The sequence below is a fragment of the Nesoenas mayeri genome, assembly GCF_963082525.1.
Source record: "Nesoenas mayeri genome assembly, chromosome: 7".
Taxonomy (NCBI): domain Eukaryota; kingdom Metazoa; phylum Chordata; class Aves; order Columbiformes; family Columbidae; genus Nesoenas; species Nesoenas mayeri.
Window position 1 is genome coordinate 2,228,576 of NC_137551.1, and position 26,435 is coordinate 2,255,010.

Below are 26,435 nucleotides of genomic sequence, written 5' to 3' on the forward strand. Positions count from 1 at the left end.
GTTTACAAAATAGTCCTTTTTGTTTTCCATCAGTAGTCATTGCAACAGCGTCCAGGAGAAGCGCTGGCATTACCAGAGGATTGATGTTCATGATCTTTTCTACACGGAAGATGATTTTTATCAGGTTTAGAAGATCTCGATGGTGTTAGGATTCACCTACAAGATGCACGTCGGGTGTTCAAGGATAGTCCTGTAGAGCGAGTCTGCCCATGGGACGGGCAGGCAAAGCAGCACCTGTGTCAGGTTGGCCCCTATTTGCTTTGTACTCTTAAAACATTCTGTTTACGAATACATTATTCTGTTTACGAATACATTATCCTGTTTATGAATGTATTGAAAATATTCTGTTTACAAATGTGTTCAGGAGGCATATATACGTTTCCCAGGCTTTGAGGGAGTGCTGTGTAGTCACGGAGCCCGTCACGAGCTGGCTGGATGGGGTTTTACTGGTGTCCTGCTCTTGAGGGCTCCGTGTTGGATGAGTTTCCACCGTACGGTAACGTCTGAGCAGCGATCAGCCGCTGCACATTAGAAACATCAGTGCGACCCCCTGGTGTTGTTCGCTTACTCGAGTGCGCAGCGAGGATACCCGCATCCTGCTGGGCATCTCTAGAGAGCACATCTTCTGGGTATTTACCCACGGGAAGAGCATATTCCCAACCAGCCTTTTGCATCTTGGTTTAAAGGAGTATTTCACTCTCCTGTGTGACTGCTGCTTTGTTATCGACTCTGCCATTCATCTTTTAGCTTCAGCATTAGCAGCTTTTTCCAGCTGTGCTCGGCTTCTCTTGTCCTTCCCCAGCAGAGCTGTGACTTTGTGGCCCACACCAATTGGGCTGGAAGAGGGAGAGGAAGAGGGAGAGGAAGAGGATCACTCGGTGGGGCAGGTTGGGATTGATCTATTTTCGGGCTGCACCTTATCAGCACAACTGTCTTGCCTTCGTTAATACCTTGCTAATCTGGGCTTCGCCCATCTGCTCACAGAAAGCTACGGCGGCTGCGTGACCGCAGATTTAAACCCATCTTCCTCACCTCCTTCTCCTTCCCTTCTCCTTCCCTTCTCCTTCCCTTCTCCTTCCCTTCTCCTTCCCTTCTCCTTCCCTTCTCCTTCCCTTCTCCTTCCCTTCTCCTTCCCTTCTCCTTCCCTTCTCCTTCCCTTCTCCTTCCCTTCTCCTTCCCTTCTCCTTCCCTTCTCCTTCCCTTCTCCTTCCCTTCTCCTTCCCTTCTCCTTCCCTTCTCCTTCCCTTCTCCTTCCCTTCTCCTTCCCTTCTCCTTCCCTTCTCCTTCCCTTCTCCTTCCCTTCTCCTTCCCTTCTCCTTCCCTTCTCCTTCCCTTCTCCTTCCCTACAATTTACTTGGGTCCCTCTTTCTGTGGCTGGAAGGAGAATTGTGCCGTGGGGTTTCTGCAGTTCTCTCGCTGCTGCTCGTTCTCCTTGTTGCGTGTTATTTGTGTAACAGGAGCTACACTCTTATTTGCAGGCAAGTGGTTCAGGGATCCTTTTGCAGTGACAGGCATCCTTTAATTGATCAGACGTGTTTGCTGTGGGCAGCGTGGGGATGTTTCACCGCAGGGAGCTGCGGTTGTTCGTGGCCAACAAGGCGTTCACGCCGCGACGTTTCCTGGGGACACTTGCATTGGGTGGCTCAGGGAAGTGACATTATGTCCCGTGCTGTGCTACAGGCCAGCGACTCCTTCCGCCTAATGTACAATTTAATGAAAGGAAATATGGATTTTTAAGAAGAGTATAGTACAGTTCTGCACAGTGCCAGAAACTGGATATCATGTGCTGGTGGTAGAATCACAGAATCATTTTGGTTGGTAAAGACCCTCAAGATCATTGAGTCCAACCATAACCCACCCATGTCCCTGAGAACCTCATGTCCGTCTGTCCGACCCAGCCTGGAGGGACGTGTCGCACGAACAGCCACCCCAAGAACCATCTGACTTGAATATTCTTCATTATTTCTGCTCATGAAGGGTGAGCGAACTGCTGACCGAGCTTTGTGCTCTATTTTGAGTCGCTGGCTATGGGTAGGTAGCGTTCTCAGGAGTTTGTGAGCTGAAATATTGTTTTCATTAAGTACTATTTTTAAATGTTAGCCTGATTTCCGTGACATGAATGCAGGCTTGTCCTTATGCAGTACCTCGAGCTGACATTCTCTTTGACTGGAATCACAGGTTTCTTTTTGAACTGATTTAATCGACACGTTCAAAACCAACCAGATCAGCGCGTGAATATTTAAAACATTAAGTATTTTGCAGGCTTTGAGGCTCTTGGATGTGATTTAGTGTTTAGATTTAGGTTAGGGTTGGATGATCCTAAAGGTCTCCTCTAACCAAAATGATACTATAATATTTTCAAGTGATTCTGCTTGTGGTCTTGGAAATGGTTTGGCTGAGAGCTGGGAGTACACACAGTCAGTCCGGAAGCAAGTGTGTTTTCAATGTTGTTTTAATCAAATATCTGGCAATTAGGTAGGTTAGGAACACATAATGTTTTGGGAGGCTATTTGTGCATACGTGTTCTTGGGGTTCAATGCCAGAAGTGAGATTTAAGTAGGATTTGCCAGTGTTGGAGAATAATCCATGGGAGGGACGAATGGACATCAGAGTATGGACAGTTGATGGTGTTAAGATCTGGAGCCTGACACAGAGATGAAGCCACTTCACCGCGCTGGGATGGAGGAATAGCTTGGATTTGTGCAGTCCGAATTCTGACATTTGGAGCTTGTCGCAGCATCAAAGTGTCACATTTGGTGGCAGCAGCACAAGTCCTGAACCACTAAGCAACAATCTTGAAATAACTGGCAATCAAAAATGCCTATTTTATTGTCTTTTCCCCTTTTTGTAGCCTTTCCTGTGCTTCTGGTTATTCTAGACCGAATGCACAATCAGTGTCTTCCTCTCCTTTCTACAAATATACATCTTCCAGATTGAAATATTTGATTTATGAACAGATATTACTGAAGAAAGGAAGAATTTGTGTTCAAAAACATTGGGTTAGAACCATTTCTACCAGAAATATTCCTGAATATTTGTGCTGTTTGGCCTTTCAGAGCAGGGATCAGTACGTGTTAGATGAGGAGAAAGTAATAAAGACAAACGCAGGAATTATTTTGTTTTACAAGGCTAATAGCGTTGCAAATTAATAATGTCCATGGTGTGCCTTTTGAGGGAGTTTATGAATAGTAACAGCTGAAATGCATCTTGTATGAAGATATGAAGATATGTAGATATTTATATTTCAGCTCTTAGAGGCTTTTTGATCTGGGTCTGATGTGCTGGATTTCAAAAGTAATGTGTTTGAAATAATTTATATTGCTAATGAAATATGGAAACATTATTCCGCCCTGGGATTCTGAGTGTGTAACCTCAGTTTTCTCTTCCTTTAATCAAAACTCAGGGCAGGGCGGTTTGAAGGCAGCAGATGTCTGGATGCTGCCAAATACATGGCCAGTGACCAACCCAAATATTAACCAAATACGGCAGCGAATTGATCCATCACAACGCTGTCCTCAGTTTCCTTAGGTAAAACTTCCCTTTCTCTTTTGCTAATTTATTTGTATTTGGCTTTTTCCTTGTAGTTTTTGCTACTGCTTAAGATTCCTGGAGGCTCAGCATAAATCTGACTTTCTAACAATAAATGACTTCTAGGTATTCACCGCAGGTTAAAAAGAATCATCTCGAACTGGGTTAACCGAGTTAACCTACAGAGCATGTCGCAAATGTTGAGTCTCCCTCCTTATTTTCATCCTTATACCATTCCCCATCCTCTCCCCATTGTGGCGGGGAAAACCCACTTTCCCTGCTTTTTTTAGTGTTTCATCTGGTCTCCTGTTGTGTGTGTATAAATAGGAGGAGGTTTGGATAATTTCAGGAGGAACGCCAATGTAATTTTGTGCTCTTCCGTACCAGAGTTAGCTCAGGGGTTACACGAGGACACGGGGTTTTATTTCCAGCTCTATCTGACCCAGATCCCGAGGAAGAACACAGATCTGCCTCTCGCCGTGTCGGAGATGACGGCCGGAGCTCCAGCACAGAACCTGGAGAAATTCGGGTTGCGTCGCTCCACAAACCGGCTGCGTAAGGTTCGAGCACAACCCGTATCGTCGTGGCTGTGGGGCGGTTGTTCTTATATGTTATTTATCATATATAATGTAATATTACCATATCATATTGTCTGTTCCTACTTATATATAATAATAATCACAAATATAATTGCAAGGAAGTGACTGGTGCGGCACATGGGTTGAGTGCTGCTGAAGAATGAAAGATTCCAGTGTCGAACCAGATTACATATAGGGAAGGGTTTGTGATGGTCCTTCAGTATTTTCACACATGTGGAGGGCTGAAATAGCACAAACCCACTTTCTCTCAAGGATAATGTTGCAAAATAGTTGTGGGTTTGGGTTTTTTCCCCTGGTGTAAATGAACTTTGTGGTGTTATTTGCGTCCTTCTTGCACAGAGGGGACGGGGAGTTGGAAGGTGGGTTCCCTGTTGCTAATATCTATCCCCCTTCTGTTGCAGGTGTTGTGTTATTTTAGGATGTAGACATTAATTGTGGTGTGCAGTACAGAATGAAACGTGGGTTATCTCTGTCCTGCATTTGAGATTTTTTAGCCTGAAAACGTTGTGTGTGAGTTAAACCAAAGCAGGACCTGCCCCCTCCACCTCATCCTCTCCACCCCCAGCACTCCCCGCAGGATTTCCATAGCGTCAAAACAAACAGCCTTGCTTAGCAACTGCTCCCGTGATGCAATTGCTGGTCAGGTGAAGCCTTCTCCAAGTCTTTGGTGGTTTCTATAACTACTTCCCAGCCCCAGGAAGGAGGAAAGTCGGACAAAGAGACAGAGCTACAAGAAAGCAAAGGGATCATCAGATTTGGAGGGGGAAGGTGTCCCTGTCGCCTGGCACAGAACACATGTGTATATACCTACACACACACATAGATGATGCATTTTTGTAGCAGATATTCGCTAGCAGCGCTTCCCATCTGGAAATGAGCTGTTTGCTCTTTCACATTGGATACAAGTGCTTTCAATTTGAAATCCTTGCTTGGATTCAAAGCCGTTATTCTGTGAGCGGATTTTCAGTTCTTATTTTTTGGTTCAATTAAGATGGGAAATAGCCACTGGGTTTGGCTAATTCTTCCTATGGAGTAATGTAGAAAAAAACGGGCTGCTCGAGGATTTATGTAGTATGCAGGCAGTTCTTTTTCCTCTTTCTGTAGCTGCGTAAGTAGCTATTCCGGGGACGTGGGAGTTGCTTCACGTCCTGATCCCAGCCTCTCTTTTCATAGTAGTAATTCTGCTCGCTCTGGCTTTGCGTCGGTGGGACAATGTTTTCCGCCCGGGACCGACCTAGGAAACCTATCTCGGAGCTCCACGAGACTCGTGAGCTCATATGTGCCTCAGCCTTATACCTGGAGATATTTCCTATGTGCATGTATTTGTATTTACAGCACAAACCCGGGTTTGCTGTTCTGTTTTAAAACGCCGTCGTGCTCAGGAGCAGAGCAGCCTCTTGCAAAGGGCAAGGGAGGAAAGCGATTCGGTACCTCGTTAGTGGTATCTAGCACATAATTAGAGGCAAATTGGCATGCAGAGGTGCTTTGCAAGTACAGGAGCCCAGTTAGCGAGGTGTGGGAGCGTTATTGTTAGTGGTGGTAAAGTGCCTGTCAGGAGGTGAGTGTGGCGGTGACGCAGCCGCCGCTGTCACCAACAGTTTGTTCTGTGCTGTGAAAATGCAGGATGGGAGCTGCCAAGTCTCATCCCAACTCCTCGCTCTTCATGGAACTTCCCACCGGGGGGTTTGGGGAATTGACTTGTGTTTCTAAAGCGTTAAAACTTCAATGTGTGTGTGCACACATAATTAGCGTGCATCCCAGCGGTTGTTTCCCAAGGGACAAAATCACTGTTTTCTCTCCAACCTCGGACTTGGCTCATTTGAGCTCTGTTTGTTATGAATGTTTTGATCGTCTCGTTGTTTTCTGGGGTGTTCGGGAAGGATGCTCAGTGTTACTGCAATTGAGAGGGTTTGAGAACCTCCTTGGCTCCTGGTGAGGACTCATCGCCGTTTCTGAAATGGCTGGTTATTTTACTGATTTCTATAGTGACTGTTGCCTTGGCAGCAAAGGTCCTCGCTTAGAGAATAAAAGCGCTGTACAAACACGAGGAAGGCAGGATTCGATTCGGGAAGACTTGGCTTTTCTTCAGTCTTCAACATTACTTGAGAGGTGTAATGCCTTCTGCTTGCAAATGTAGAGGTAACGGGGAGCAGCGTGTTGACCTTTCAGCCACCCCAAAGTCTCGGTCGTGCTGTGGAATGTCCCATCACTCACTCAGCAATGAACCCACGGACTCAGAAATGAACCATGAAACAGCGACGTCCAACGTGAGTGCTCAGTTATCCTCCAAGCACACCTAGAGACAGAAAACCTGCTCCTTGACCACTGAGTTGCATGTGGAGGTGCATCCAACCAGTGATTTTATTGCTGATCATCTTGCCCTGTAACCAAAGAGGTGGATGCTCCCACGTTTGGTCCTTATGCCCAACTGCATCTCCGCAAAGCGATGCAGGAGAAAATAAATCCTGATATGCAGGGTTATGTAGTGCGCTCTCAAATACTTATTTAACCCACTGATGTCAAGGTATTATCACCCTCACGCGGGCAGATTGAAGTAGTGGTGGGAAATACTCACTGCCAGGAAAGTGGGAGAGAAAGACCTGAAAGTTTTGAGTTGGAACGTTAAGGTTTGCTGGGAACAAGGGAAAAAAGGTCACGTAAAAATGAGGAGGTGAGGACTGGAGCCCTTGCTGAAGTTCTCTCATCCTGCTCGGCCTCGTGGTCTGGCTATTTTGAGATGCTGGTTTTACACGGCATCGTTATCATAGTGCAATTAGTATGATGGTAATCACATTGTTATTTATAAATCATTATGGGATGCAGGCTCCTTAATGAAGCAGATCTGCTGCGAATCAAGGGAACGTTTTAGGGCCAGCGAGGGCTCTTACTCTCCCACATAATTTCTGCGAACCTCACCCCATCGAGCATTCATGAACACGCGATAGAAAACGAGGTATTTTTAATGTGACGAGTTGGAAGGTGTTAGTAAAGCAGCTTTTTGCCTATTCCTCCCCCGTTAGACAGGCTGTGAGATGGAGGTTTGAATGATAGGTGTGTGTTAGAAATTATAGTTGTTTCTCCTCTTTTTAACTAAATCGACTCCATACGCTTTAATGGCATTACTGATGGTGAGTTTAAAGCAGGTTTCTGAATGGATTGGAATTTCTCCTAACACTGCCAGCTATCTTGGGGTCACATCAGCATATTAGGACTCTTGTGCCAACATCAATATTTGCAGCTGGCAACAGTTCTTTCAGGCTCCACACAGAGCTTATCTTAAAGTTTAGCTGTGGCAGGAGAGGATACATGTCCATGGTAAGCAAGAAGATGTAATTGGAAGGTTGGCTAGAGGCTCCTGTGATGTCCAGCAAGGCTTGTATCACGGATAATGGTTAAAGTTTCACTTTCCTCCTTTCCAAGTGGTTTGGGAAACTGTGATTCAGTCACTCCAGCGTTTAAAAGTACAAAGGTTCGATATTGCCGCATGTTATGGTGTACACCGCAACGGCCCCAAATCCACGCTCGATTGCTCAAGCCAAACTTGAAGGTGTGGGAGAACGAGGTCCTGCTGCGGCCTGAGAGGGTGGTGGAACGGGATTCAAAACCAAAGAACTTTGGCTTTGTCAAAATGGTGAGGCGCTACCCTCGACAACAGCGAGCCCGTAGAGAAGGCTGTTGGTTGAATTTGGTGCTGTGCAGTTTCTGGGGCCGCTTCTCCTGGATTTCAACCTGAGTTTCAACCCGAGGACAAGTGTGAAAGCACATGTTGCGTTTTCCGTCATGTAGACACCGATTCTCCCCTTTCTGAGCTCCCGGTGCGTCGCTTAGGACTTCAGTGACCATCCCAAAGGTGTTTCCTTCTCCTTGGTCTGTGGTGGAGTAAAAGTGGAGTAAAAATGTGGGGTTCACACATGAGTTTTGTGCTGCGGCCAGTGTCAGAGCCGGGATTTGAGGTGCGATAACAATGCGAGCGCAGCGGAGAGCCGAGCCGCCTTCGGCCAGAGCCTCGTAGGAGTTTCCAATGTGGGCGAACATGCATAATTCACTCCCTCCTTTCTTTTCCATGTTCAGAGCTGTGTAACTAAATACCCATTTGCTAAACACGACTTGAATAATGAAGCGATCCGCAGCTAAAAGCCTTCCTCAGTACATAGAATCCCACTGAAAAAGAAGAGGAGATAGAGCTGTATCTTCTCTTCCGCTGTTTTAAAACAAGGGGGAATATTCATCCCGATCCCTCTTTGCTCCACAGGTTTAAATCCGTGCAGGTGCAAGCGAGAGGCAGCGTGTGCAAATTACAACATTATCTCAAATCACCCGACCTGGTTCACCCCACAGAGAAACATTAAAAGCTGCACCTTGTGTTTCTTGCTCAGTTTAGTAATAACAGGTCAAAAAATGTATTTATGTGCGGCGTGGTCATGTTTCACATAGGAATGTAGCTCTGGGTCTGGTTGGTGCCACTTCTACTGAAGTGGTGCCAGCAGCGGAGATTATTTTGGTTCTTCTCGGTGGCAACTTTGCTCCCTGCAATGAAACACAAACACCTGGGAGCTTGTAAGAGGCTAAAAATATTCTTGAAGCCCATAGAGAACATGGTATGACTTCAGCAAACATGCGGTGTTTCCCCATGCTCTTTGCTTTCTTTAGGTGACCTTTCTGTACGGTGCAGCGGAGTCGTTGAGACAGCGGGTTGGGGACATTGGGTTGGGGACAGGGGTTCTCGCTGGCCTCGCTTTGCACTGGGGAGGAACGTTGATTGTTCCCCACACAAACCTCTCAAACCTGGGAATGTGCTGGTGGTGCCATCACCAGGATTTTGCTGTTTGTGTCTCAGAAACACACGGAGAGTTTCCAGCAGGTAACATCTGTTTTCCTCTAATTTTAGCGTTGAAGTGACCAGCTTTTCTAAGCTTTCTAATCCGTTTTTGTAGTTAAGTGGCTGTAGAAATTTGCTGCCTGGTTATTTTTAGTATTTTTAGTTTCGCTTTCATTTTTCTACTGGTTCCTTTTTATAAAATTATGACAAACCATTATTTGAATATATACAGGATATATATTTGAATATATACCATAGAAACCATAAAACTTAGCTTGAAGAGCTGCTATTCATCTGCTAGAGTCCTGCAAACCTAAATGCTTTGGTTTATTTTCAGGCATTGATTTTTCCTGCTGATGTTTTGCACAGAGAGGATAACTTTGCTTATCTGCATTATTTATTATTATTATTGTTGTTGTTATTATTATGTTGCTGACCCATACAATAGCATTTATTGTGGTACACCAGCTGGTTTTGCCTTGCAGAATAAAGAAAAGGCTTGCCATTCAATAACCTGATGCAATACATTTGATTAAGATACCACCCATCTGTAGGGGCAAGAAGGTTTGTGACATGAATAACACTAAATATTTGCTCTGGAGAACTTTAAATCCCTTAGTAGTATGATTTTAAGAGAAGCAAGTTTGCTGCTGACACCGAGCTGGGAGGAGTAGTGACACTGGAAGCTGTGCTGCCTCCAGAGACCTGGACAGGCTGGAGAGCTGGGTGGGGAGAAGTTTAATGAAATAGAACAAGAGCAAGTGTAGAGTCTTGAATCTGGGCAGGAACAGCCCCAGGTTCTAGTATAAGTTGGGGAATGACCTATTAGAGAGCAGCGTAGGGGAAAGGGACCTGGGGGTCTTGGGGACAGCAGGGTGACCATGAGCCAGCACTGGGCCCTTGTGGCCAGGAAGCCAATGGGACCTGGGGTGGGTTAGAAGGGGGTGGTCAGTAGGTCAGAGAGGTTCTCCTGCCCCTCTGCTCTGCCCTGGGGAGACCACACCTGGAATCTTGTGTCCAGTTGTTGCCCCTCAGTTCCAGCAGGACAGGGAACTGCTGGAGAGAGTCCAGCGCAGCCACCAAGATGCTGAAGGGAGTGGAACATCTCCCGTGTGAGGAAAGGCTGAGGGAGCTGGGGCTCTGGAGCTGGACAAGAGGACACTGAGGGGTGACCTCATTCATGGGGATCAATATGGAAAGGGTGAGTGTCAGGAGGATGGAGCCAGGCTCTTCTCGGTGACAACCAGTGACAGGACAAGGGGCAATGGGTTCAAACTGGAACACAAGAGGTTCCACTTAAATTTGAGAAGGAACTTGTTCCTGGTGAGGGTGTCAGAGCCTGGCCCAGGCTGCCCAGGGGGGTTGTGGAGTCTCCTTCTGTGCAGATATTCCAACCCACCTGGACACCTTCCTGTGTAACCTCATCTGGGTGTTCCTGCTCCATGGGGGGATTGCACTGGATGAGCTTTCCAGGGCCCTTCCAACCCCTGACATTCTGGGATTCTGTGAAGTTTGGGTACTAGTTATGCACCAGAGCTGTATAGTAATAGAAAATTTAACAAATATAGAACAGGAAGGAGTCCTTCCCACAGCTGCAAAGTGTTTGCTTTTTTATAATACAAAACCATTGATGTTCTTGAGAAATCTGTAGCAAACTCAGAAAGTCCAGCGCTATATGCACAAGGCTCAAATCAATGAGGCTTTTCCACACCAGAATAACTATCCTTTTGCAGCGATTTTGTCTTTAAACCCAAATTGCAAACTATTGATAAATGCTGCCCTAATGACTGGTTTGCTTATGTTGTTTCCTCCCCAGGAAGAAGAATGCCAGCACAAAGATGAAGTGAGCCGTTTCCCACGCTCGCCCCCGGGGACGGGGACCTACTTCCTCGGCCAACATGAAGCCAAGGAGGAGCTTTGCGACGCGCCGGAGCCGCGCTGACCGCTGCCCGATTTAAAACCCATGTCAGACCGTGGCCCGGCTACCTGGCGACATGAAAGAGGTGGTGCTGTGGTCACCCCAGGAGGTGACGAATTGGCTGACGGAAAATGCCGTGCCGGAGTATTGCGAGCCGCTGAAGAGCTTCACCGGGCGGGATTTGATCAACCTCACGGAGGAGGATTTTAAGAAGACGCCCCTCTCCCGGGTGTCTTCGGACAGCGGCCAGCGGTTGTTGCACATGATTGAAACTTTAAAAATGGCTCATCACATGGAGGCTCACAAAAACGGGCACGCCAACGGGCACATCCGCGTCGGCAACGCCGCGCGCGAGAATGGCTTTAGCAGTAAAATGAAGCTGAACGGGATGCCAAATGGGTATAAGAAGGAGATGATAAAGATCCCCATGCCAGAGCCGGAGCGCTCACAGTACCCTATGGAATGGGGCAAGACTTTCCTGGCTTTTATTTATGCACTTTTTTGTTTCATCTTTACCACGGTGACTATCTCGGTCGTTCATGAACGAGTGCCTCCCAAGGAGGTGCAGCCTCCCCTACCAGATGCATTTTTTGATCGCTTTGATCGGGTGGAATGGGCTTTTTCTATTTGTGAAATCAACGGCATGATCCTTGTAGGACTGTGGTTTGTTCAGTGGCTGCTCTTAAAATACAAGTAAGTAAAACCTTTTGAAAACCGGGTGTTCGGGTAGACTTTGACAGCTTTTGGAGGTCAGATACTGGGTTACATCCAGGAGCTTCTTTCTGGTTTTGCTTTCCCAAACAGAAATAGATATTGTGCCATAAGCAAGCTGCAGTTTGTTTGGGCTGCTTGGGGGAAAGGGAGAAGTTCAGTCCAACAGCTGCCTAAGAAACTAAGAAGTAGCCTTGATCTTGTTTACCTGCGCAATTAACACGAGCCCTTCTCCTGTGTGAAAAGCTGCATGTAACGATGTTCTTAACTCAGTTGACTGTCCTGTCTGTTAGACGGAGCACAGCTCGTGCTGTTGTGAACCCAGCTGCAAACCAACTTGGGCTCGGTTTAATGCCTGATGTAAAGACCTACCCAAAGATTATTCTTGCACAAAACCAACAGGTTTTGTTTGGTCCGCGCACCTCAGTGGTGCCGCATGAAAAAATGTTGATATTTTCTACTTGGTATTAGATGGTCCAGGTAAAGTTGAATACAAAGTACATCAAAAGCTAATTGGAAAATATGCCAAAGCATAGATATGCAGGGAAATTGCAAGGTTTTAGTGATTGCTCCGTGCCCAGAACTGCCAAGGTGAATTTGCCTGCCAATGGAAATAACCTCCTGCTTCCCCTCTACCAAATGTGCGTGTGCTTAATTTAGGGTATTTATCCCGCTGTAAATCCACACCTTGGGCTGCGCTACCTGGAGTGTCTGAGATATAAACCCTGGTGCTGTCATGGCTGGGAACCAAGTGTTCAAAGGCAAGTGGCTGTAAGCAGGATGAGGTGACATTGCCTTTCCTTCCAAAACCCAGGCACAAGGATGTCCCCAGAGCTGCCCAGCCCAAAGACAGGCTCCTCCTCTGCTGCTACAACATCGTTCTTTACCTGTTCACTGACTCTTGTTTGGTGACTCTTATGTGGGAAACTGAGGAAAGAACATAATTTGGGCCCTACCATGCAAAATCCTTCAGTTTTCTGGGCTTTCAATGACCTTAGATGTACAGATTTCCCTTTTTAAAAGCAATAAAACAAGAGGCAAATGGATCACTTGCTCTTATAATGGAGAAAAACATACAAATTTAAATGTAAGCATGTGGTTCACCAGCTTCATAAGGTACAGGTGACTTGAAAAGTGAGAATTGCTCAGCTGGGGCAGGATACCCTTCTGCACACAGCTGTGGATTTCCATAGGAATGTGACAGACATTCAGGTAATCCACAAGACTGAGGTGATGGTTTATTCATCTTTGCTGCTGCTCGATACTACTTTATGTGTTTTATCTGGTGGAGTCTGTGGCCACAGATGTTCCAAACCAAGGGAGGCACCTGGAGAAGGTGACACGGGATTGCGCTCAAGAATGGGCTGTCAGGTTAGGAGGGCGATACGAGGGCTGGAGCTGAGCAGCACCTCCAGATGAAGAACAGCAGGATTCATAAGGTCCTTGGAGATTCTGAAGCAGCGAGACGTGGGTTGACTTCATGGTCAAGTATCTTGGTATCATTGAGAGATGTGAAGATTCAACCCCCCATCCCCATTTGCTTTGATGTGTTTGTTTTTACCTGCTTTAGAAGGGCTCGTTCTGCTCAGTGTGTGTAATGGTTTCGTAATGCTTTGGAGACCAGAAGTCTTTTATGTCAACCAGTGGATGGATCGAAATCCAGGAAGCCCAAGGTGTTGGGAAGCAACAGAAAGGGAAGAACGGGAGAGGCGCTCGTGGTAACCGGAGCCCAGCAGGGTGGCTTTATCTGGAGCACCTCATTCCTCATGGCTTCGGGTGGCGAACCACTAAGTGCTTTAAAAAGAGGTGAATCACTTTTGTGGCGTGGATTATCACCTCTCGTGGAAACTGAATTCTAGAATAAGGAGAGGGAATGAAGCCAGCTAGACCTTCCTCTGACAGGGACAGCTGTTGCCACGCTCCCTTGGAGATCTGAAGATAAGAAGTGAAGGCAGGTAATTGCTAGGCAAGATGAGACCTGGTTCCTCGCCTGCTCAGATCACAGAGATACTGTTCACAGGTGTCACCAGGGAACCAGCAGCTTTGTTACCCACGAGCCAAATTGCTGGGCTGAACCTTTGACCAAAGGAGCCACCTTCAGAGCTTCAGACTTTTTGAAACGCTTGTGAAATTCCTGTTCCTTATCCCGCCAGATCCTGATTTCATCCAAGCTGAGACTGCTGTTCTCCCACGCAAAGAAGGACGACGAGGATGTGTCATTTATTATACCGATCACTCAAGTCCTCCTTGTTTAGTCCAGGGATTGCATGATGACATTGAGTAGAACCTACATGTCGTCTTTGTTGGATTGCAAAGTTGGGGCTGCAAGGGAAGAGGGTACTGGGTGTTTCTGTTTCCCTTCACCTCTGTTACTGCTTTCTTCCCTGAAAATGATATTTATCTTCAGGTCGTCACAGCTTTCTTTGAGCAGAATATTGTCCACGGCCTTGGGTTGGGTTCTCACCAAAAAGCAGGAGCAGGTCCTGGCTGGGGACTCGGAGCCACCCGAGCCTTTTTCCGCAGCCGCTGCGGGGATCTCGAGGAGTCCGGGCGAGCTGCCGAGGCAGAATTCACTTCTCTGGGCAGCGTTCCCAGATGTTTTGGGAGGAGCACAATGCTGGGTTTTGGCCGTACTCAACATCTGGTGCAGCCTGCACGCTCATGCGACTGGGAAAGCAGCGTGCTGGCCGCCCGCATTGGCGAGGGCTGGATACTTGGAATAAGAGTTGCCTTGGCCGGTAATGATCCAAGAGGTTGTACTTAGCAGCTGGCTCATAATCACACACACAAATCCTTTGGAGAAAGGAAAATATGAGGCTTTTTACATTTTTTTTTTAATATTACAGTACAAAGCACTTCGACACAGACTTTCCAATCCAAAGCTAAAATATGCTAAATCCACCTTAACCACAGAGCTTGGTGGGTAATTTTAATTAAAGAAAAATCAAAGTTCGGTGCTGGGTGGAAAAACTTGTTACTACTTCAGTCTCTAAATACAGTGCTGCTCCGTCTTTAATCCCCAACTCCCTGTTTGTATTTGTGCTGGGTTATCAAGCAAAATGTGTTAATGTCTCGTTATAAAGCCAGACACAAAGGTGAAATCTTTACTGGATCACCCTTCCCTGTGCAAAACGCAGAGGAAAACCACAGCCTTCCCCTCTTACCCTTCAGTCCATGGAGCTACATTAAAGCATCATTTCCACCTCCCAGCTTTGTCTGCGTTTGCACCAGGAGAGCGAAGAAAAAGTATGAAACACCGTGTTTCGATAGCAGTGAGCACGTGGGTGCAAAATGTATTTATACTGTCATAGTTGAGGCTTTTCTGATGAATTGAGACACTCGTGTTGTTATTGATTCTGGCACTGCAAAGTTATACTCCTCTGAGAGTGGAGCGCTACGCTTTAATAACTGCCAAAAGCTATTAAAAATATGAAAGATGGCCAATTTTGAGCTTCAAAAGAGCTTGGCTTGAGAGAAATATGATTCAAAATAGCAACAAATGAATGCCAGAACTTGTGTTCCCCGAAGGATCATAATTGTAACTAACCCACCCAAACCAGCAGGATGCAAAGGGTTGGTGTGGGTAAGGTCACCAACTCGGGCTGGATTTGCTCTCGATTTTTGCGCCGTGGGCAGCGATTTCCCTTTGTGGAACTCTTCACGGGCTCTGTGGTTGCTCGCAGATGTGCCAGAAGGGGGTTGAATTGTCCTACGAGCTCTTTGGAATTGCTAAATGTGTGTGTCAGCTGAAATAAAGCGGCTCCTTTTCATCTCAAAATGAAAATATTCTCACTTCATCCCCTGCCTTGAATAGAAAACGAATGAGCGCTCAAGGCTACTGCAGGGGTGTGGGTCATGAAATGCCTTTTAATGTCTTCAGTGCTAAATCTGCACGGGCTTTTGTGTTTGAGCCCTTAAATTTCCTGTAATCACCTCCACGGGTAATATTAGCTGAGTTGCTTCTTGTGTTTCTGACCTGTACGACGTAGGAATATTTATAAAGCAATTTAGTATTCTCGGGTGTAAGCTGATACCATCAGGAGTTTCACACCCATCGAGAACAGTTGGTAGTTTATTTTATTAATGTTTCCCTTTGCGTATTTTGTTTGCATTGAGTGACCTTATTTTTTCTTCTCTTTTGTTTCTTTCTCCTCTAGGTCTATCATTAGCAGAAGATTTTTCTGTATAGTTGGCACACTATACCTGTACCGGTGCATTACAATGTATGTGACCACACTCCCAGTCCCTGGCATGCATTTCAAGTGTTCTCCAAAGGTAAACTGATTCCGACTGCCTTATTTTAACCCCGATGTTTCCCCCTTGTCCTGCTGTTATCAAAACAGTGAGCAACGCTTTCTCAATCATGGTTATGAAATTGAAAATACCGGTTTGGCCCCATGGGGCCATCCTGTGGATCATAAGCTCTAATCTCAGTTTTCTGTCTCCATCAAAGCAAAGGTGGAGGTGCCACACTGACTCATTTATTTCTAAAGAGTTCAGCGTGTCAAATCCAAATGTGATTTATATTTGAAAATGGCCCAAAGAGGCTTTTCTAAGGCTAGGAAAACTCCGTCTCCTTTGCAGCCTTTCGTCCCCGGGTGTATTTTTGCAATTATTTTAGCGCAGGGATTCGCTACCTTCTCCCCAGTTTAGCACCAAATCCTGTTTGTTGTGCTGAGGAATGAAATCAGAATAGTTTGGGTTGGAGGGACCTTCAAAGCTCATCTAATCCAACCCCTGCTAGCTCAGGTTGCTCAGAAAATCAAACAAGGAATAATACCTGTGAAAGTGTGGAGTGCTGGTGAATGGGGCTGCATCCAGCTGGCAGCCAGTCACTGGTGGTGTCCCCCAGGGGTCAGTGTTGGGTCCAGTCCTGTTTAACATCCTTATTGATGATTTAGATAAGGGGATTGAGACCATCATCAGTAAATTTGCTGATGACACCAAGTTGGGAGGGAGTGTCGAGCTGCTGGAAGGCAGGAGGGCTCTGCAGAGGAATCTGGATAGACTGGAAAAATGGGCCGATTCCAATGGGATGAAGTTCAACAAGGCCAAGTGCCGGGTGCAGCACTTTGGCCACAACAACCCCCTGCAGCGCTCCAGGCTGGGCACAGAGTGGCTGGAGAGCAGCCAGGCAGAAAGGGACCTGGGGGACTAACGGACAGGAAGCCCAACATGAGCCACCAGTGTGCCCAGGTGGCCAAGAAGGCCAATGGTGTCCTGTCCTGTATCCAAACCAGCGTGGTCAGCAGGACAAGGGCAGTGATCCTTCCCCTGTGCTCTGCATTGGGGAGGCCACACCTGGAGTGTTGTGTTCAGTTCTGGGCCCTCAGGTCAGGAAAGAGATTGAAGTGCTGGAGCGGGTCCAGAGAAGAGCAACAAGACTGGGGAAGGGACTTGAACACAAGCCCTATGGGGAGAGGCTGAGGGAGCTGGGCTTGTTCAGTCTGGAGAAGAGGAGGCTTAGAGGTGAGCTCAGCACTCTCTAGAACTACCTGAAGGGCAGTTCTAGCCAGGTGGGGATTGGACTCTTCTCCCAGGCATCAGCAATAGGACAAGGGGCCATGGGCTTCAACTCTGCCAGGGGAAACTGAGGCTGGAGATGAGAAAGCAATTCTGTGCAGAGAGAGTGGTCAGGCATTGGAATGGCTGCCCAGGGAGGTGCTAGACTCGCCGGCCCTGGAGGTTTTTAAGCTCAGCGTGGACATGGCACTTAGTGCCATGATCTAGTCAATGGACTGGAGCTGGACCAAGGCTTGGACTTGATGATCTCTGAGCTCTTTTCCAACCCAGTCCATTCTGTGTATGTGAAAAATGTACCACATGCACAGTTCAATGCCCTTTGTGTGCCCAGCTGTACGTTAGATGCCAGGTAGTAAAATCACTGATTTATAGGTTATAAAACCCTGATTTGACTCTGCGCACGTGCCGTCGCGGTGGGGGTTGCGGGTGTGTACACACAAAGCTGAAACGCTTCGGTTCCTTGGGGAAATAAAGCCCGGGAATGTATTAACGCGAGGGTTTGATTGTTTGCCAAGCCACGGGTGGCTTTGGGAAGGACCGAGGTCTTTTGTAAAGAGAAGCAAGAGGAGTCACCGTTGTATTTGGTCTGTCAGCCATTATAAAATTAACAAAGAACACAGATATTAATGGGCTGGAGTGAGTCAGTCTGCCGTCTGGGGCAATTTACAGCCTTGGCAAGTCCGTCTTATTGCTCAAGTAAAGCCAAGCCTATGTTGTGCTCTTCTGGTGCCCTGATAAGACTAAGGATGAGCTGGGCTTTCCTGAACACTGTGAATATACTGCTGGGAAAAGAATACCTCTCGACTCCTTCTTGAGTTGCTTTGGGGAGCATTTTAATGTTTTGTAAGAAACTATTGACAGGGGATGTTTAATTGCTGCAAAGACCCTCTTTAAATCTGCCAGAAATTAATAATTTCCACTTCTTAAAGCAAGACCAAGCTTTAAAATAAAAGAAAAACATGCCTGTAGTGGCCAGCTAGGGAGATTTGTGTTTCCTTCTGGCTGTTAATTGGTTTTTAAACGTTATAAAACGAGGTGAGAGTGTAGCACACGTGTAGTCGTGTGCATTGATCCCTTCGTCCTGCTCCTTTGAGCTCTGATGGCTCCTGCGTCATGTCCTGGGGACGCTCAGCACGTCCTCGTTGTGCTTGTCCCATGACATATATTTTCTTGGTGGGTTTATTCAGGTTTTGGGCTTGTTTTAGAGCTGGGAGCAGCAAAACCCAAGTCTTGGGACAGTGCTGACTGCCCTTTGGTCACCCGGGAGGAGGTGTAATCATCAGAAGGACTCAGGTTTGCTTCAATCCGGCTTTTTTGAATCAGAAATATCCTCTGCACCAACATCATGGGCTGGAGATGGGACGGAGGAAAAACCCCCAGGTGGCTCATCCCGTTTTCTGTTGGATTATCATCCTCAGGGCCTGTGCTCTTCTCAACAAGACCAATGACATTAAGCTGGGTTTATTTTAGAGTGTGTTGCCTCTTGAACAGAAGGCAAAACAGATGTTTAGAGAACATGACAACATTTTAGCTCGAGCTGGCAATATTTTTAATTCCTTTTCATTGGTGACACTGGGTTTTTGAGACCGTATTGCACAAGTTGTAGCTTTTCCGAGAGTCGCTGTTCTGAACCTCACTGTATGCACGTGAGGTTCAGGTGTGTTTAGGTACATATACACAAACATGTGCCCATTGCATATCCCAGTGCAAGAATATAATATAATGAATTATAAGAGATCTGAACCCATTAGCTCTGCATGAAGATTCCCACTAAGAATCATTTTCCCACACAGCCACAAGCATGGGGATTGGGCACTTCTCCCAGGCATCAGCAATAGGACAAGGGGCCATGGGCTTCAACTCTGCCAGGGGAAATTGAGGCTGGAGATGAGAAAGCAATTCTGTGCAGAGAGAGTGGTCAGGCATTGGAATGGCTGCCCAGGGAGGTGCTGGACTCACCGGCCCTGGAGGTTTTTAAGCTGAGCTTGGACACGGCACTTAGTGCCATGATCTAGTCAATGGGCTGGGGTTGGACCAAGGCTTGGACTTGATGATCTCTGAGCTCTTTTCCAACCCCGTCCATTCTGTGATTAGCAAAAGCTGCCAACAAGACCTGGGAAGAAGACTACACCTTTACGTTTTAGCAGCAACAAGTATTTATAAATGATAAAGAACAATTTTTGTTCACTCTTTTACTGTAAATATATCTGAGTGTAGCCACTGACAGCAGCTCAACCACTTTGAGATCAATTTTTTGCTTTGATATTATACTGCAAAATGCCTTGTTTTTCAGTGCAGCTGTAAGTGACACGTTGTAAAGCATCTTTTACACGCATTTGCCTTTTCAAGCTATATTGTGAGCGCAGGAAGAAAGAGTAGTCCTTTGGGATACTGTGTATATATAGGGAAACTGTAATAATTTCCAGGATACTTCATACATGGAATATTTCAAATGAATGGATGGATGAAGTTGCATATGACTATAACAGATACAAAGCATTAGTAAGAAACAAACTCATGTCTCATTTCCATTTTTAACATATTTTTCAAATAGAAATGTACTGCTAGCATGCGGAAAGGCTGTGGATTTACTGATTGATCTCGTGTATCACACCAATTAAAAATAACCGAAAGGCGAAGTTGCTGACGAACACCATTGCGTTAAACTCTGAGAGGTTAGTGCTGATCTTTTACCGACCTTTTGTGTTTTGACTCTTCCACCAGCTTTTTGGAGACTGGGAATCTCATCTGCGAAGGATAATGAAGCTGCTTGCTGGCGGAGGATTGTCCATCACGGGATCCCACCACATGTGCGGCGACTATCTGTACAGCGGCCACACCGTCATCTTAACACTTACATACTTATTTATCAAAGAGTGTAAGTTCGTTGCTGTGCACGCAGAATTCCTTGCCAATTGAAGAAGGATCGTTGCGCTGATCGGTTAATTCAATTACAGTAATAATGCACGCTTTTTCGGGTAAATAAAACAGAACATAGGGCTTGCTTAAAAAGAAAGCTTTGGAGACAAAATAAAACATGTTGATGCATGAATTAAGCATTTTATTTTGAAAAAAATGTTTAAAATGTAATAGAAACCTTCATTGCTCCCTGCCTGATGGATGGTATTTTATCTATGTGTAGGTAAATGCAACTAAATGCAACACTAAATGCAACACTAAATGCAACTTTGCTTTTTTTTGCAAGAACTGGGCATTTATCTTTTATGAAAGACGGGAGGAATGGGTGTATTAGAATTATTACAATAATAATGTATTGCTATTATTAGAATAGTCATATATTATTATTAATATAATGAATGTTGAAATGCGAATCAGTTAATTTTACTGACCAGAGTGTATTATATCATTATGTATTGGGCTTGTTTCTCAGGGTTTTCATAGCCTTTCTGTTTTCCAAGTATCTGCTTGCCCCTGAGTACAATTTGAAGTTATGCCCTAAGAGAACGATACTTATTTTGTGATCTCAGCGTTCCTGCTTTTAACGCCAATGCAGGCATTGCACTACCAGCATTGCAATCCAAGTCCTCTGCTAATTACAGCGATACTCCTGCACGCTGATAACTTTGTGCTCTGAAGTGACCCCTGTTTGTGCTTCTTTCCAGACTCCCCACGGCGACTCTGGTGGTATCACTGGCTTTGCTGGGCGTTCAGCATGGTCGGGATGTTCTGCATCCTCCTTGCTCACGACCACTACACTGTGGATGTGGTGGTGGCTTACTACATCACTACAAGACTTTTCTGGTGGTATCACACGATGGCCAACCAGCAAGTGAGTTTCTCCTGCTCTCGGGGTCCGCGTTGCTCTGCTTGCCGTAGTGTGGCGGTGGGCGAGTGTCGGCGTGTTGCCATCAGCCTTTCTGCAGGAGTAGAAGCGGGCTTGTCCGCGTCTTCTGGAGTATCCCTCAATCCCTCCCATCCCATTGGGTTTGTGGGAAAGAAGAGGCACCATTGGTTGGGTTCATCTTGTGTCTTGACCACAAAAAAACACCTACAGGCAGGCCAGCCACTCTGCCCCCGCTGCATAACCTCATTTTTTTAAGTCCTTCTGAGTTTGAGCTAATTGGCCGGTTCTGTGATAGCAGAGCAAACCGTTTAGATGTGGTGGGGTTGTTTTATGTTGAAGTCAGCTGAGTTTTCCTTGTATTCTGTGGCTTGTGCCCTTTGATTAGGTGAAAGGTCTCTTGAGCAATAGTGTGAGGCCTTGCTAAAGGTGAACCACGTTTTCAAAGCGTCTCCAAGTGGTGGTAAGTTCTCCTGACCAAGGGAAATGTTTTCCTTTTGGAGGAGAGTGGAGCTGTTCCTGTTCTAAGGTCTGTGCCTGGAAAGGCATGAAAAATGGGGTGACGAGGGAAATGCTGAGAACAAGGAGCTGCTTAGGAGACCCAGCACTTGGTGGGAGATAGCAAAGCCTGGTTCGTCATACTCAACCCAAGAGCAGTGGTGATGCAAAGGTCAAATGAAGAAGTGTAAATGAGGTTTCATGTCATTCTCCTTCTTACTTTCCTATCAGTGAATTCGAGCAATAAGAGCCGAGCTGACACTGCTGAGGAATGCAAGAGGAAATGCACAAGTCTGTTCTCCATGGGAAAGACCTAGAAAGTTAAGAGAAACTTGCGATAGGATAACTTCTTTAGGTCTGGAACAGCGTGGTTTTGTGGCCAGAAATTTCCTGTACAATGTGGTGGAAGATATTTTGCTTATCTGTTGCAGATTATTCCAGTTAATTATGTTTAAGGAAGACCTAGTATGGTGATAGGAAATGAGTTAACATTGTGACGGTACCTAGTTTTAGATCATATCGAGGTCTTCATGTCATTTTATTCCAGTGGTTTTGATGCTGCTTGAAGTAATACACAGAGATGGCTGTGGAGATGAGGTTCTCAGGGACATGGGGTAGTGCCAGGGTTGGGTTATGGTTGGACTTGATGATCTTGAGGTCTCTTCCAACCCAAATGATTCTATGTGACTCAGAAGGTGGCTCAATATTTCTTCCCAAAGTCGCTGAGACGTTGGGAAATATCCATCTCTGGATCCTTACGCATTTGTGTGCACATTGGTGATGCTCTATGCAGAGGGGCTGTGCCTTGTGTCTGAGCAAAAGCCCCTTGGGGCTAAAGGGAGTTTATTTTACAAGAGAGTTTATGACATGGAAAGCAAGCTTAGCACAGGATCCCTGTGCTCGTACCAGCCCAACACGCAGCGCAGTTCTTCCCTGCGCCACCGCTGTGGACGCACAGCAGGGCGCTTGGGTTTGTCCCTCTGGCTTGGTCATGGTTGGGAGAAGCCGAAGGCTGGGTGGGGACAGTTTGGGGACATTTGGAAGGCAGGGCAGTGTTTGTTATCCCCTTCCGGACGAGTGGAGGCATGCTGGCCTTCTTGATCTATATGTAATTCCAGAGATGCTCGTGGACACAGCTGTGCGTTGGGGTGGCTTTTTTCATTTCCAAAATTCTTTGGCCGTTCATTCTTTTCCTATGGGACCACAGAACAGCTGAGGCCTTGGAAATGAGGGCAGACCTCACTGGGGAGAAGTCGCTTGGCTCCTCGTGAGCTTTGTCCATGCGGATGTTTGGGGGATGTTTCTAGATATCCAGACATTTTTGGAAGTGTCGAGGTTTGATTGCGAGGTGACAATAAAACCCTGGCAGGTGTATTGTTAACCCACCCTCCCCACTCCCCACTCAGGGCAGGCGATCGGGATGGAAAGAAGGACAGAGAGAAGAGAGCTGGGAACATTAACAATGTTTTACTAATGCTACTAATAAGAATAGAGAAAATAATACAAAATCTACAAAACCAATCCTGAAAGTCCCAGCGACTGCAGAGCCGGCACCCGAAGTCCTGGACTGGACTCTGCAGCCAACCGGAGCTGGATTCAGTCTGTCACTGGCCTCAGTTCACAGGGACGACTTGCAAGGTCCTCTCCTAATGTCGGCCATAAGAAGGGAAAAGAAGGGCTGAGATCCTCATGCTCTCCCACTTTTATATGCAGTATTCACATGAATGGGATGTTATGCTCCGTTGGTCAGTTTCTTGGTCACCTGTTTCTCGTTGCCCCTCTGGCGAGATGTCCATCCATGCTTATCAATAACCTCGCATTCCATTGCTGTGTTCACCAAAACATGGATCTGGTTCTCCAGGCAAATGCAGCTGATCTGAAGCTTTAGCTCACAGACACATTCACTACAAGAGCAACTTGTTTTTAACAAAACCAGGACAGCAGGACACACCGTAGCAAGCGACACGCGATGCATCCGTGCGGGTGACGCGCTCTTTTCTAATTCTCTTTATTTTTTTTCTGATTATCTTTGTGCAGGTGCTAAAAGAAGCTTCCCAAACGAACCTCCTCGCAAGGGTCTGGTGGTACAAGCCCTTCCAGTACTTTGAAAAGAATGTGCAAGGGATTGTACCTCGCTCGTACCACTGGCCCTTCCCCTGGCCGGCGCTGCAGCGCGGCCGGCACGTCAAGTACAGCCGCCTGGTGAATGACACGTAACACCGAGGCGCCGCACAGAACGGGGGGAAACGACCCGTCCCAAGTGCTACGAACTCCCTACGAGAAGATGCCATAAAAAACATAAATCAACTGCTCCCTAACCCTTTCTTTTAACAGTTCCCTTGACTTAATTCAGTTACCTGGTAAGCACTGTGATCTTTTTTTCTCTCCAAAGGATCTGCGTTGGACAACAATAAAGAAAACAACACAAATTAACTTATCATGCACTGTTATGCATTTCTTGTCAATAGATTTGGGATTTACATTTACCCATCACCGTGTTCCTTTGTATATGATGCGACGGCATAAATGAAAGCTTTTATATCATGAGTTCTGGTCTTTCCAGTCACGTCTGGGAATAAAGCATATTATTTTCTTGGGAAAACATACTTTTCATATCTCTTGCCCCAAAGATTGGGCTGTAAGCCATTTTCTAGCAAATGACTATATGAAGGTTTCTTAAATACCTGCCTTGGGTACAATGGAGAAATCTTTCTACCTGTTGCACGGCGCTACGTATAAGGTGATAGACACAGGAAGGTTTGGTAATCTTGATTTTGTAGAGTCTGCGGTGACTGTGTCAAAAAGTGCAAAAAAAAAACAAACAAAAAAAAGAGTTGTAAAGTGATTTTCTAAGTATTTCCTAACTTTATTTTTCAAGATGTGTATGAAAAATTAAATTTAAAAAGATTTTTACATGTCAGAGAATAGAGAGTTTAAAGAAGATGCTTCTTGGGAGAGAGAGATTTGTCTATGTTTCTAGTGCCTTTCTTGTCTTGATTGTATGGTCAGTAGGCAGTCTTAAATGTTTTTATTTAAAATAAAGTATTCCATGAAAGCAGAATTATATATACTGTATAGTGACTAATTTTTGCATTTATAGCTAAATTAAACTGGAAATTTGCTTATAATGTTGAAATCGCCATGTGTAGGGGGAAAGTCTATAAGAAGATCTTGCTCACACATTGTGGGCAGGTCCACCTAAAGGTATCACTTTATTGTCTACTTGGTATTTTAAACAGAAAAACAGCCATGAATTCCTGTTTTTTAAGAATTTTACAAATGATCACTGAGTGAACTGCGAATGGTTTCTCCATCCCGTATTGAAATGGTGTTGAGAAACAACAAAGAGAATCTATTTCTTTAAGATATTTGTGCAGAAACTGCATGGAATTCTAAGTTTCACTCCTACCATACATACTGTATGTTTGGGGAAGTATTCTATCCTAAACTTGCCAATGTGCAGAGCAAAAGAGTTTTTTTTAAAGAATGAAGAAGAGAAAATATATATATAAATATATATATATCCATTCTGTATTTTACGTGAAGCAGAGTTATCTTCTGTAGGGTTTTTGTGTATTCACAAGGTGATATTTGTATTGTAAAACAACAATGGTGAAGGAAAATAAAAAGGCTTTTGAAAAATGTAGTTTCCTTTATCTTCTTAATATTCAGTTGAAATTTAAAGCTGGGTTTATTCTTCCAAACCTTGCCTTTAATTTGATGTGTTATTGCACTGTCGGCCATCCAATCTGGACTGTATGGAAACTGCATTGATTTGGAATTGCTGTTTGCGTTGGGCAAATCGGTGCCTTATCTATAAACAAATGCTATGCAATGGCTGCGGGGCGGGCGGGCGCGGGACCGGGACCGGGGAGGAGCCTCCTGGGAGCCACCCCAGGCCTTGAAAAATCTACCCCAAAATCCGCTGGGACGCGGCGCCAAAACATCCCACCCCTGGGGCCGGAAAAAGGGGACATTCCTGTGAGTACGTGCTGGTGGAAGTGGCTTTTCTTTATTAGTATTATTATTATTATTATTACTATTATTTTGACATGGTTTATCTACTTCTCCGCCCTGCCCCAATTTTTCCTTGAAGGAAAATGGGGTGTTATTTCTAGTGTTCTACTTGGGGCGCTCAACCCGCTGAACCCATTTCTTACCAGTTTCCCCGTGCCCCACACTTCTCAACAAAACCCTTTGTCACAGCGTCTCTGTGAATTTTGGGGCTGAGCTCTGCGTGCTTTACCTTCAATTCACAATATTATCGTTGCAATTGGCCAAAGTCTCTTTGTTCCGACGGCTTGAGAGAATTCACGCTCCCAGACGTAAATGAACGAGTAGATTTTTCAAGACCTGGCATCACGCACATCAAAACCATTGACATAAGTAAATGTATGGATATATGCACATGACATTAAATGGAATCTGCTGAATCCTGCATTGTAGTGTCTGACTTACTGCATGGATCTTGCTGGACGTGGTGTTTATTTTGCAGCGGAACTGCGCTTTGACGGAGCGTGTTGGCTCGAGGAGGGGACATAGGGACACGGGGACACGGGGCTCAGCGCTGTCATTCTGCTCTGGGCGCTGCACGGTCTGGGCGACGGTACCGAGGGAGGAGGTGGGAGACAACATTGTTGTTAAATCATATGAATAGCAGCCCTGTGCTTGTGCTGCCTCGTTCTCCTGTGGGTGTCTGCTCTGCTCTTCCCAGCGAACTGGACCTCATTTTGCAAGTGTTCAGTGTAGTTTGTAGTTGCTTTTGGTAAATATGAGCAGGACTTTACAGCTTAAGGTTTCAGCAAATCCAACTCACCAAGTAACGCGAAGCAGGGAGTGTATTAAAAATCACACAACCTTATATTCAGTGTGCATTTGCTTAAGCTAATTGATTGATATTAAACTTAAGCTGGGTTCATCCACTGACCTGTGGGTAGTAAAACCATGGCCACGCAGCTCACTGATGGAGCCGGGAGAGCTCACAGCAGCTCACCCCGGCTGTCGTGTTGATAGAATGAAGCGGTTGAGTCTCAGTCA

General features: G+C 45.8%; 1 protein-coding gene across 5 annotated transcripts in view; it reads left to right on the plus strand.

The window, feature by feature from the left end:
- The window catches only part of SGMS1 (sphingomyelin synthase 1), a 91,453-nt gene extending 66,315 nt beyond the window's left edge, over positions 1-25,138 (plus strand). For all 5 annotated transcript variants that reach the window (XM_080348146.1, XM_080348147.1, XM_080348150.1 and 2 more), the window contains 5 exons: positions 10,763-11,557; positions 15,733-15,850; positions 19,823-19,976; positions 20,722-20,888; positions 23,436-25,138. In XM_080348146.1, coding sequence (XP_080204272.1) covers positions 10,941-11,557; positions 15,733-15,850; positions 19,823-19,976; positions 20,722-20,888; positions 23,436-23,615 — 1,236 coding nt within the window. In that variant the 5' untranslated portion in view covers positions 10,763-10,940 and the 3' untranslated portion in view covers positions 23,616-25,138. The remainder of the gene's footprint in view (positions 1-10,762; positions 11,558-15,732; positions 15,851-19,822; positions 19,977-20,721; positions 20,889-23,435) is intronic.
- Positions 25,139-26,435: the final 1,297 nt, after the last annotated feature.